The sequence below is a fragment of the Hypomesus nipponensis genome, chromosome 3 (genome assembly GCF_054491055.1).
Source record: "Hypomesus nipponensis isolate SF chromosome 3, ASM5449105v1, whole genome shotgun sequence".
In the NCBI taxonomy this organism is placed as follows: Eukaryota; Metazoa; Chordata; class Actinopteri; order Osmeriformes; family Osmeridae; genus Hypomesus; species Hypomesus nipponensis.
Genome location: NC_140363.1, coordinates 18,287,812 through 18,300,411, shown reverse-complemented (window position 1 = coordinate 18,300,411; position 12,600 = coordinate 18,287,812). Strand labels below are relative to the sequence as shown.

The 12,600-nt window shown below is 52.0% G+C and overlaps 1 protein-coding gene across 2 annotated transcripts in view; it reads left to right on the top strand.

Moving 5' to 3' along the window:
• The window catches only part of eml5 (EMAP like 5), a 41,458-nt gene that overhangs the window by 16,413 nt on the left and 12,445 nt on the right, over nt 1-12,600 (top strand). For both annotated transcript variants that reach the window (XR_014732189.1, XM_084681469.1), the window contains exons 5-21: nt 1,556-1,741; nt 2,575-2,710; nt 3,604-3,805; nt 4,176-4,313; nt 4,442-4,698; nt 4,835-5,047; nt 5,131-5,298; nt 6,011-6,117; nt 6,304-6,422; nt 6,833-7,019; nt 7,543-7,648; nt 8,055-8,148; nt 10,404-10,504; nt 10,607-10,912; nt 11,094-11,221; nt 11,936-12,077; nt 12,205-12,357. Coding sequence is in view for 1 of the 2 variants with exons in the window: in XM_084681469.1 (XP_084537595.1) it covers nt 1,556-1,741; nt 2,575-2,710; nt 3,604-3,805; nt 4,176-4,313; nt 4,442-4,698; nt 4,835-5,047; nt 5,131-5,298; nt 6,011-6,117; nt 6,304-6,422; nt 6,833-7,019; nt 7,543-7,648; nt 8,055-8,148; nt 10,404-10,504; nt 10,607-10,912; nt 11,094-11,221; nt 11,936-12,077; nt 12,205-12,357 (2,743 nt within the window). In the remaining variant the exon portion in view is untranslated. The remainder of the gene's footprint in view (nt 1-1,555; nt 1,742-2,574; nt 2,711-3,603; nt 3,806-4,175; nt 4,314-4,441; nt 4,699-4,834; nt 5,048-5,130; nt 5,299-6,010; nt 6,118-6,303; nt 6,423-6,832; nt 7,020-7,542; nt 7,649-8,054; nt 8,149-10,403; nt 10,505-10,606; nt 10,913-11,093; nt 11,222-11,935; nt 12,078-12,204; nt 12,358-12,600) is intronic.

Here is a 12,600-nt window from a genome sequence, read left to right as displayed (position 1 = left end):
CTGTACAGCAGGTGTTAGCATCCATCTGGCTGCGTTTAGATCGGAGATCGTCTACCAGTCCTGTCTAGCTTCCCCAGAGATGCACATCTTTCTTCCGATCTTATGAAGGGCAGCGCCCCGCGGCAGCACCTTCCACATGTGTCTGAGCAGCACTTCTATCACGGCGATGCGCCAAAAGCAGAATGCAAGTTCATTTGTTACGGAAATGTTCCTTTCCCTTTTCTCACTGTGGCAGGTTTGAAATAAGCGGGTGCGTTGGAGGGGCTGGTGGGGAGGGGGGGGGTACTGCGAGATGCCTCCTTCCTCTGGAAGGATATGGAAAGGGCTGCCATATTTCAGCTGCTTTGGCTCTCCTGCCTCTCTGTGTGTGTGTGTCATTGCTCTCATGCCGTCGTCCCTCTCTCAGCCTCACCTCCAGACACAAGACACAGAGGCAGACACAGAGACAGACACAGAGACAGACACAGAGGCAGACACAGAGGCAGACACAGAGGCAGACACAGAGGCAGACACAGAGGCAGACACAGAGGCAGACACAGAGGCAGACACAGAGGCAGTAAGAGAGGCAGACACAGAGGCAGTAAGACAGGCAGACACAGAGGCAGTAAGAGAGGCAGACACAGAGGCAGTAAGAGAGGCAGACACAGAGGCAGACACAGAGAGGCAGACACAGAGAGGCAGTAAGACAGGCAGACACAGAGGCAGACACAGAGGCAGACACAGAGGCAGACACAGAGGCAGTAAGAGAGGCAGACACAGAGGCAGTAAGACAGGCAGACACAGAGGCAGTAAGACAGGCAGACACAGAGGCAGACACAGAGGCAGACACAGAGGCAGACACAGAGAGGCAGACACAGAGGCAGACACAGAGGCAGACACAGAGGCAGACACAGAGGCAGACACAGAGGCAGACACAGAGGCAGTAAGAGAGGCAGACACAGAGGCAGTAAGACAGGCAGACACAGAGGCAGTAAGACAGGCAGACACAGAGGCAGACACAGAGGCAGACACAGAGGCAGACACAGAGAGGCAGACACAGAGGCAGACACAGAGAGGCAGACACAGAGGCAGTAAGAGAGGCAGACACAGAGGCAGTAAGAGAGGCAGACACAGAGGCCTGTCCTGGGGTCTGACTGTGAAGCATGCCGAGCCAACCGCCGTCTGAAAAACACGCTAGGATGTGTCCGTGCATCCCAATGACAGACAAGCTACACGTCTGCTGGAGAGAGAGGGAGTCGACCTTGTGTTTCTGTGTGTTTCTGTGTGTTTCTGTGTGTGTGTTTCTGTGTGTGTGTGTTTCTGTGTGTGTGTGTGGCATAAATGAGTTTGTATGCATGTTGAGCACCAGGGAGGGGTGTGTGCATGCATGCAGATCAGCTGGCTATGGATCTGTCCCTCATCAGTTCATAAAGAGGGAAGCGCTTGGTTGTGGATTTTATAGATGCCTCCCTCGCTGCTACTTAAGCTGAATGAATTCAGTCATGGATAAACAACTTTTCTGAGTGGTCTGGAAAATGAGTCAGTGCTAATGTCCTGTTCTTCTCTTTGTCTCCAGTTCTGGAGCTTGTGTGGCAACGCTCTGACCCCCAAACGAGGCGTCTTTGGCAAAACGGGAGACCTCCAGACCATCCTCTGCCTCGCCTGCGCCAAGGATGAGGTCACGTACTCTGGTGCCTTGAACGGAGACATCTACGTGTGGAAGGGCATCAATCTGCTGCGTACGGTCCAGGGAGCACACGGGGTAGGTTATCGTCCTGTTCCCCCTGTTGCTTATCTGCTCCTCTTCCTAGTAATACCTGCTGTTCCTGTGTCTCTGCCCCCCTTGTCTCCTAGTGTGGGCTGGAAGTCAGTCAGAATGCTAAGCAGGCTGCTCTCAGATCAGCAGCTCTGGTACGTCGAGGCTCAGCCTGTGTTAGTGTTTCTCCCAGCCTCCACACGCCCTCCAGAGGCCCGCTTTCACGCTCTCACTCCCTCCCTCGCTCAATCACACCGGCTGCCACACGCCCACCTCGGCGCAAAGGTCATCTCTGTCCGGCGTGCCGCGGTCCTCCACATGTCGCCCTCCGCGCCCTGCTAACACACCTACACCTCCTGCTGTGTGCCCTGCTGGAGGCTGGCCTGCCTGTGCTTCTTACTGTGGACGCTGACGTGAGGAGAGAGGTCTGGTGGCAGTGGGAGGCTGTGGCTCTGTTTGAGTCAGCCCACAGCAGAGGATCAGCGTTTACTACCCCGGATTAAATGATATCTGTGGGCTCGACAGCTGGGTGGAGAGATCCTGGGATGGAGGGGAAGGGGGAGGGGACAGTGCTCCTGCGACACACACACACACACTCACACATGTGTAGGACGCTGTCAAACTGTTTCCTAGCCAGCTCCCACGCCCCCTCTCCCTTCCACCAATCAGGGAGTCACTGCCAGAACCTGCCAACTAAACCTGCCAACCCGTCAGTGCTGTGCTCGGCCATCTTCCTGAAACGAAAAGCGAGTCGCTGTGAGGAAGCGTGGTCAGACAGGGACCCTGGTGGCAGCGCTCGCTCAGCCTGGGTCGTCCTGACAGTCTGTTCTCTCCTCCAGTCAGGGATCTTCAGCATGAACGCCTGTGAGGAGGGCTTTGCTACCGGGGGCCGTGACGGCTGTGTGCGGCTCTGGGACCTCAGCTTCAAACCCATCACTGTCATGGACCTCAAGGAGACAGATCAAGGATATAAAGGTGACGTCACCACGGTGATGTTGGTTGTTTCCACGACTGCAGTCATTCACACTTGCAGGCTTCGACAGACTACTGCTGTCAAAGAAGAAGCGAGATCTCTCCATCTTTACTGTCTTATTTTTTTTTAAGCACAAGCCCATTCTCCTGCCTCTATTATGTTTGTTTTTTTCTCGATTCTGTTCTTATTTGTAGTCACTCATTTGTTTTCTTGTCACTGTCTCTTTGGTTTCACCTGTAGCTAGAGGGGAGAATAGCCGAGGTGGGTACTGTTGCCGAGGGCGATGTAGGAGTAGCCGCCCAATCATGTCCCTATCCCTCTCTGTGCTGCTCCACCCCTGTGGGCTGCCCTGTGCTGCTCCACCCCTGTGGGCTGTCCTGTCCTGCTCCACCCCTGTGGGCTGTCCTGTGCTGCTCCACCCCTGTGGGCTACCCTGTGCTGCTCCACCCCTGTGGGCTGCCCTGTCCTGCTCCACCCCTGTGGGCTGCCCTGTCCTCTGTACTGTACATGCGTTATGGACTGTATACAGTTTTAATGAAGTGTAAAGTTTGTGAATGTACAGGAAAGTCGTCCCTCCATCTCCCCATCTTTTATGTGTAGCCTAGAGACAGCAACCTTTAGCCTAGACCACTGTTTCCTTGACAACAGCTTTACTTATTTGATTCCTTCTGTGTCCTTCTGCTAATAAAAATCCCAGTTGTGTAGAGCAGTTGTGAATGTTACCCTTACACCCTGTGTCTGTGTAAACCTTTAGTTGTCGTCCTCATCGGCATGACTGTTTGCCTGGGTGTTTCTGGGTAGTGTATTAACGTGTGTTTTGTGTGTGTGCTCCCGTGTGTGTACGTGTGTTTGGGCATGTGTGTGTGTGTGTTTGGTTGTGTGTGTGTGTGGACAGGGCTGTCGGTGCGCAGTGTGTGCTGGCGAGGGGACCACATCCTGGTGGGCACTCAGGACAGCGAGATCTTTGAGGTGGTGGTGCACGACCGCACCAAGCCTTTCCTCATCATGCAGGGTCACTGTGAGGGCGAGCTGTGGGCTCTCGCTGTCCACCCCACCAAGCCCCTGGCCATGACCGGCAGTGACGACCGCTCTGTCAGGTAGCACCTTTAACCTTTAAACTCTGTCAGGTAGCACCTTTAACCTTTAATCCCTGTTCATACCTGCTACTGGCTCTGTCCGATGGCTGAGCGGTTAGGGAGTCAGGCTATTAATCTGACGGTTTCTGGTTTGATTCCCGGCCGTGCTAAATGACGTTGTGTGCTTGGGCAAGGCACTTCACCCTACTTGCCTCGGGGAGAATGTCCCTGTACTTAGCCTACTGTAAATCACTTTGGATAAAAGCGTCTGCTAAAGGACTACATGTAAATGTTAGGGGCCCAGGGGTACCCAGGAGGAAACATATGTTTCCCAACTCCCTCACCGCTCAGCCATCTGACTCCTATGTGACTCTGACTCTGATGTGTGCAGGATATGGAGTCTGATCGACCACGCGCTGATCGCTCGCTGCAACATGGAGGAGCCGATCCGCTGTGCAGCCGTGAGCACAGACGGGATCCACCTGGCTCTGGGTATGAAGGACGGATCCTTCACCGTCCTCAGGGTCAGGTAAGCACAGGGGTCGAAGGTCACCTGGGCAGAGCTCGTTTCACCTGCTCGTTTAACCTCGCAGACAGAGGCATTTTCAGCTTCATTTCCTGTCTGTGTGTCCTGACTGACGGTGTGTCCGTGTGCAGGGACATGACAGAGGTGGTCCACATCAAGGACAGGAAGGAGGCCATCCATGAGCTGAAGTACTCACCTGACGGAGCGCACCTGGCCGTGGGCTCCAACGACAACTCTGTGGATGTGTATGGGGTGGTGCAGAGGTACAAGAAGGTGGGGGAGTGCCTGGGCTCCTGCAGCTTCATCACTCACATGGACTGGTCCACCGACAGCAAGTACCTGCAGACCAACGACGGCAGTGGCAGGAGACTCTTTTACAGGATGCCAAGTGAGTTCCTGTCAGCCTCAGTTGGGTTTGTCAATGTTTGGGTGCTTAAGGTGAAATGAAACATGTTTGTTGTATTTTTTGGGGGATTTCTTTCTTTTTTTTTCTTCTTTTTTTTAACTTTTTTTTTTTACCTCAGGCGGTAAGGAAATCGCTAACCGTGAGGAGCTGAAGATGGTGCAGTGGTCTTCCTGGACGTGTGTGTTGGGCCCCGAGGTTAACGGAATCTGGCCTAAATACTCAGAGATCAACGACATCAACTCTGTGGATGCAAACTTCAATAACCAAGTTTTAGTAACGGCGGACGATTACGGATTAGTGAAACTTTTGCGATACCCGTGTATAAGAAAAGGTAAGGATTTTTCAGTTTTGTCTTGGATTAGGGTTTTTACATGTTGTATGTTTGGCTGACATTACGTGTCTTTCTCCTCCTAGGTGCAAAATTTAAAAAGTATTTAGGTCACTCTGCCCATATAACCAACGCCAGGTGGTCACATGACTACCAGTGGGTGATAACCATTGGTGGAGCTGACCACTCTGTGTTCCAATGGAAGTTTGTTCCGGAGAGAAAATCGAAAGAATCTCTCCACATAGCACCTCAAGGTAGGTTGCACCAACATCACAGTGTGACATCACACTGTGACATCACCGCCCAAATAAGGCCCTGATTTACATATAGTCATTTTTAGCAGACTTAACGCTGCACAAAGATCACAGTGTTCCGCCCTTTTAGCTTCTGTTACCTGTAACCCTCTAAAAGCTCTTTGCAGACAGCTATCATCACATCATAAATAATGAAGAAAACATGAAGTGACTCAGGCTGGCAGCCAGCACTCTGGGGTACAGTTCGCTTACGCACGAACGTGAAACCTTGTCCTCGTTTGTAACCGCTGTTGTTTTGAAAGAGACTGTCCCAGGCAGTGCTGCAGTGTGCATCGGGAAAATTAAACGTCATACTGAATACCACTTCCTTTAATTTAGCTAATGGATCCTGGGAAAAGGGCTGAGCCTGCCAGCCCTGCTGATGGCCTCGTCTTGGCTCAGTCGCCTTTCTCTTCATCAGCATTTTGTCTGAGTGATGGCCCCTGTTAGGGTCTCTGTAAGGGCCATGCAGTCCACCCTGTACGACTGTTAGAGCCTGAACAATCTGAAGCCACACAGTAAACAACCAGTCTACATCCCATAGCACCTCAGCTTTAGAGAGCAAACAGGACGTTGTCTGCAGTCAAAGTGTTGCCGTGGTGATCCGTCATGTGGAGTCAGTGTGGTTGTGTCGGAGGTGGAGGGTGACTGTGGACGCGCTCCTCTCCTGCAGAGAGCCTGGCGGACTCCAACAGCGAGGAGTCGGACTCGGACCAGTCGGACGTGCCCGAGATGGACTCAGAGATCGAGCAGGAGACGCAGCTCACGTACAGGAGACAGGTCAGTCACCTGATCAGTCACCTGGTCAGTCACCTGGTCAGTCACCTGGTCAGTCACCTGATCAGTCACCTGAACAGTCACCTGATCATCACTCAGGATCTAGCTGCAGCCTGTGTAGAACAATCATATTTACGTATACTTATATTAAACATGTATATCTGTGTCACGTGGTTGATTCCTGCACAGGTTTACAAAGAAGATCTACCTCAGCTCAAAGAGCAGTGCAGAGAGAAGCACCGAGCGCTGGCCATGAAGAAGAGAGAGCGGGCACCAGGAAGTGGCGTCAAACTGCACTTCATCCATGGGTGGGTGGACCCGCTGCAGGCATTACGCCACCCAACACAGTACTCTCTCTGTCTCTCTCTCTCTGTCTCTCTCTCACTCTGTCTCTCTGTCTCTCTCTCACTCTCTCTCTCACTCTGTCTCTCTGTCTGTCTTTTTGTCACTCTGTCACTCTGTTTCTCTCTCTGTCTCTCTCTCACTCTGTCTCTCTCTCTCTCTGTGTCTCTGTTTCTCTCTGTCTCTCTCTCACTCTGTCTCTGTCCATCTGTCTCTCTGTCTCTCTCTCTCTCTCTCTCTCTCTCTCTCTCTCTCTCTCTCTCTCTCTCTCTGTGTCTCTGTCTCTCACTCTGTCTCTGTCCATATGTCTCTCTGTCTCTCTCTCTCTCACTCTCTCTCTCACTTACCCTCTCTCTCTCGTGTTACCCTCCTGCAGCTACAGAGGCTACGACTGCCGTAGCAACCTGTTCTACACCCAGACCGGGGAGATTGTGTACCACGTGGCGGCTGTGGGCGTGGTCTACAACCGCCAGCAGAACACCCAGCGCTTCTACCTGTGCCACGATGACGACATCCTGTGCTTGGCCATCCACCCCCTTAAGGACTACGTTGCTACCGGCCAGGTAGCCAGCCAGCCCCTGCTCTGCATGAAATATTCAGAGGATGGGATAGAGTAGCTCTCAGTGCCCAGGTCGGAGTTAGGACAGATGGGCTGGCCTGTAGGAATGTCCCTCAGCTAAGACTGAAATGTTGTATTAAATATGTTTATTGTGTACACAACCTATACAATAGCCTAGCAACAAGACAATATAAAGTGGATACTTTATATTCAGTAGAGATGCAGTAAATTGTATGTATGTGTAAATGAATTAACGCGTTTACTGACTGATTATCCATGTGGGTGCACAGTAATATCTCTTATCGAAGTGAAAATGGTTACCTGTGGTATATCCTCGACACACCACGGCTGTTAACCAATCAGAAGTTGGAATTCCCCGTTCCCATTAAATGTGGAAAACAATGAAATACTATATATATTTATTTTGGTATTGTGAATCAGCATCACTAGTGCGTGCTGTGTACACTCCACGGCTATTGGAAGCTGAGTGTGTGTGTGTGTGTGTGTGTGTGTGCTCGTGCTCTTAGGTGGGCAGAGACTCCTCCATTCACATATGGGACACGGACGTCCTGAAGCCCATGTCAGTGTTGAAAGGGTCCCACCAGCTGGGAGTGTGTGCACTGGACTTCTCAGGTAACCCTCCCCCCTCCACACCCCCCTCCCGGAATGCTCCGGAACGTTCCACTGCTTCCTCCAGCAGCTCTCCCCTGACGGTTCTCTGAACATGCCAAAACAACAACAAAAACACCCCTTCAAATCTCCCCTCCTCCTTAACAATAGACCCGCTGGTCAGGATAGGAAGTGTCAGACAGGCCTGTGTGCCCGTAGAGGAGGAGGGTGAGGGGGAACGTTCCGTCTCAGACGTAGTGTTGTGAAGTCTGGGTAATCAGGCTGTCTAGCAGCATCAAGGCGGGGAATCTCTCTCGCCTCCTCTAATTGGCCTTGGACCGGCAGAGCCAGGCAGGCTGCCTTGCAGGGGGAAAGGGAGACACTGTGTTTGTGAACGCTGTATTGAACAGACACATCTTGTTTCTCCTAGCGGATGGTAAACGCCTGGCCTCTGTAGGACTGGATGACAACCACACCATTGTCCTGTGGGACTGGAAGAAGGGAGAGCAGCTCTCTGCCATAAGGTGAGCACACTGACCCCTGGGACTCTGTCAGGGAAACCCCTCCTCCGCTACAGCAGACGTCACTTGAAGAGACCCAGTCAGCAGACCCAGTTGTATCAGGGTCACACGCTTCTAGATCGAATTAAACATTAGACGATCTCCAAAATATAGATTTTTTTTTCTTCTTCCTCCGAGCACAATGTTGGCAGCTATCTCTTAGATCCTTAGTTCTCGTTCTTGTAGGACGGTGAATCAAAGGTTTAAGAGGTCACACGTAAACGCCACTTGAGTTCTCCAAACTGGAGAATCACAAATCTCAAACTTTCATTTTGGAGACAGTTTTAGCACCTGCTGTTTAAATATGGACGTTTATATATAAGGTGCAAATTGAAATTGTACAGCTGAGTTATGAGGAGATGAAGGAAGCGTGGATGAGTTATGAGGAGATGGAGGAAGAGTGGTTGAGTTATGAGGAGATGAAGGAAGCGTGGATGAGTTATGAGGAGATGGAGGAAGCGTGGATGAGTTATGAGGAGATGAAGGAAGCGTGGATGAGTTATGAGGAGATGGAGGAAGCGTGGATGAGTTATGAGGAGATGGAGGAAGCGTGGATGAGTTATGAGGAGATGAAGGAAGCGTGGATGAGTTATGAGGAGATGGAGGAAGCGTGGATGAGTTATGAGGAGATGGAGGAAGCGTGGATGAGTTATGAGGAGATGGAGGAAGCGTGGATGAGTTATGAGGAGATGGAGGAAGCGTGGATGAGTTATGAGGAGATGGAGGAAGCGTGGATGAGTTATGAGGAGATGGAGGAAGCGTGGATGAGTTATGAGGAGATGAAGGAAGAGTGGATGAGTTATGAGGAGATGGAGGAAGCGTGGATGAGGTGAGTCCTGCCATGGTAGAGCAGGGAGACTGAAGCTAAGAGAGGCCCTGGAGAACTTATGAGCTGTCTGTCCACCGAGCGGGTAGAGCACTTAACTGCAGACCCAGAGGTCACAGGTCGTAGTAACGCCCTATGCTGCACTCACAGAGTAGGCTGAATGAACACGGTAAGAGACATTATTCTCTTTTCACCTTACTGGCTCATTTAGAATGAAAGATGGACAAATACGAATTATAAATCTCATAATGAAGAGCTACAATTTACATGGAAAACCATCAAAGAACTTCGTCTCAGTGAATCTAGAGTTTCCAAATATCCCTAAATAACAGCCGGCTGTCTCGTTTTGATTGCTTCACATTAGTTTCTGTCCTAATGTTCCATGTGCGTTCCCCCTGGCTAGACGGGACTGTGACCCAGCCAGGCTGCTCTCCTGTGGGCTGCTGGGTGCAGGACTCCCAGGGCAGCCAGAGACAGCTTGGAGCTGCACTAATCTCCTTTGCAGGCCCTGGTGGGCAGTGCAGTGAGGCGGGCGTGGGGAAATGAGGCCTGACAGAGTCTGCTTTCTGCTCTGCACAGCCTAGTCCTCTGAGAGGGAAGCATGGGGTGAGAAAGGAGTGGGCTGAGGGAGGAGGAGAGATGGGGAGGGAGAGGAGGAGAGAGAGGAGGAGGATAGAGAGGAGAGAGAGGGAGGAGAGAGGAGAAGGATAGAGAGGGGGGAGAGAGGAGAGAGAGGAGAGAGAGGGAGGAGCGAGAGGGAGTAGAGAGGAGGAGAGAGAGGGAGGAGAGAGAGAGAGGAGGAGAATGAGGAGGAGAGAGAGGGAGGAGAGAGAGAAGGAGGAGAGAGAGTTAGAGAGGGCTTCAGCAGCAGGAAGGGCAGTGATTAGACAGTCAGTGTGCTGTGCTTCATCGCCTCAGACAGGGCAGAACACTGATCCTTCAGACAGGAAGAGAGAAGCTGGGCCCTGGGAGGAGCACAGAGGAACCCTGACAGACAGACACCCTGACAGACAGACACCCTGACAGACAGACACCCTGACAGACAGACACCCTGACAGACAGACACCCTGACAGTGAGACACCCTGACAGACAGACACCCTGACAGTGAGACACCCTGACAGACAGACACCCTGACAGTGAGACACCCTGACAGACAGACACCCTGACAGTGAGACACCCTGACAGACAGACACCCTGACAGACAGACACCCTGGCAGACAGACACCCTGACAGTGAGACACCCTGACAGACAGACACCCTGACAGTGAGACACCCTGACAGATAGACAGCCTGTGGAGATTCCACATGGTTGTCTTCCTCTTCATATATCCGTACAACCCTTTTGATCTGGATTAGGCTGGATGTAAGGCTGCTTCAATGTTGTCTCCACAGGGGAAGCAAGGATAAGATTTTCGTCGTCAAAATTAACCCATACATGGCAGACAAGCTCATCACAGCCGGCGTTAAACACATGAAGTTTTGGCATAAAGCCGGTAAGTGTTTGACACAGCCCGGGCACGTCTGATAAACAGAGCAGTGTTACCCTGCCGCAGGGGCCGTGTGAGATCTCATTGGACGTCCCCTCCCCTCCGCAGGCGGGGGTCTGATTGGTCGGAAGGGCAACATGGGGAAGACGGAGACTATGATGTGTGCGGTGTACGGCTGGACGGAGGAGACGGTGTTCTCGGGCACGTGCACCGGAGACATCTGCATCTGGAGAGACATGTTCCTGGTGAAGACGGTGAAGGCCCACGACGGGCCGGTGTTCAGCATGCACGCCCTGGAGAAGGGCTTCGTGACCGGGGGGAAGGACGGCATCGTGGCCCTCTGGGACGACACCTTCGAGAGGTGCCTGAAGACCTACGCTATCAAGAGAGCGGTACTGGCGCCCGGCTCCAAAGGTAAAAGGTCACCTTCTTTCCTTTTACTCCAATCACATTACGTAGCGGGCGCTCGGCTGGAGAGAGGCAGTGAAATCGTTTAGATGGAAAACCATTAAAACACTCAATCCCATTTGGCTGTAATGAAGATTGCTTTCTGTGGCGGAGTTGGAGGTTGTTGACGGTGTGATTGGCTCTGCAGGGTTGCTGCTGGAGGATAACCCCTCCATACGGGCCATATCCCTGGGTCACGGTCACATCCTCGTGGGAACCAAGAACGGAGAGATATTGGAGGTGGATAAAAGTGGACCCATTACTCTGCTGGTGCAGGTGAGAGGAACACAAACACAACTCAAATACATGTCACATTCCTGAACAGCTCAAGCACCAATGATTGGCTAATTCAGGCAGGCAGCGAATGAGCAGCCAGGTTATTGGAGCACAGTTAAGTGGCAGCCAATGAGAAGCCAGTGATGGAAGGGTCAGGTGGGGTTAGATGATTCTGGCTTGTTGCTCTTAAAAGACTGTTGCTAATATCTCTTAATATTATTTAACAAATGTTGGCTCTCTAGAGTCTAGACAACTTGTATAAAACAATTTTGAAAAATCGTAAATTGAAATTGTCTTGTCATTTTCATTTTGTGAAGTGCCCCTACAATCTTTTCAAGATCCGAGATAGAGACCCAGAGCTAATCTTATAAATTACCTTTTTGAAATGCTTTAAGGTAAATAAGCAATTTATTTTGCCTCAAGGCAATTAAATCAAATCATAAGGGATGAGTTTTGTCAGACTGTTCAAGCTGCCATGTTTCAACATTGATTTTTATCGAGCACTTAGCTCAGTACCCAAGCCCACTACTGCCTTTAATACATCTCAGTGATGGGATTCTGGTTGGGACTACATGTCCATCAGACTTTTATAATAAATATATATGGAAGGCAGTTCTCTGTCTCTCTGCTGTCTCTGACCTGGCGGCACGTCGAGTCAGATTCTTCTGTCTTTGTTTTCTGTGTGTGTGTGTGTGTGTGTGTGTGTGTGTGTAGGGTCACATGGAGGGCGAGGTGTGGGGCCTGGCCACTCACCCCCACCTCCCTCTGTGTGCCACCGTCAGCGACGACAAAACGCTGCGCATCTGGGACCTCTCCCCCAGCCACTGCATGCTGGCCGTACGCAAGCTCCGCAAAGGTGAGTGAGCCAGGCGCCTCAGTGAGACACGAGACCCAGCCTCAACCCCCCCTAAACCCCCCCCTGTCACTGCGGTGCCCGTCGGCTGGCTCGTCTGCAAGCTAACAGGAGCTCCTCCTGTCCCCAGGGGGGCGCTGTTGCTGCTTCTCCCCCGACGGCAAGGCTCTGGCTGTGGGCCTGAACGACGGCAGCTTCCTGATCGTCAACGCAGACACCCTTGAGGATCTGGTGTCCTTCCACCATCGCAAGGACGTCATCTCTGACATCCGGTTCTCTCCAGGTGGGCTTCTCTCCCTCTTCTCCTCTGTCGTAGACCCCAGTCTCATCTGCCCTGAGGGAGACCCCAGTCTCATCTGCCCTGAGGGAGACCCCAGTCTCATCTGCCCTGAGGGAAACCCCAGTCTCATCTGCCCTGAGGGAGACCCCAGTCTCATCTGCCCTGAGGGAGACCCCAGTCTCATCTGCCCTGAGGGAAACCCCAGTCTCATCTGCCCTGAGGGAGACCCCAGTCTCATCTGCCCTG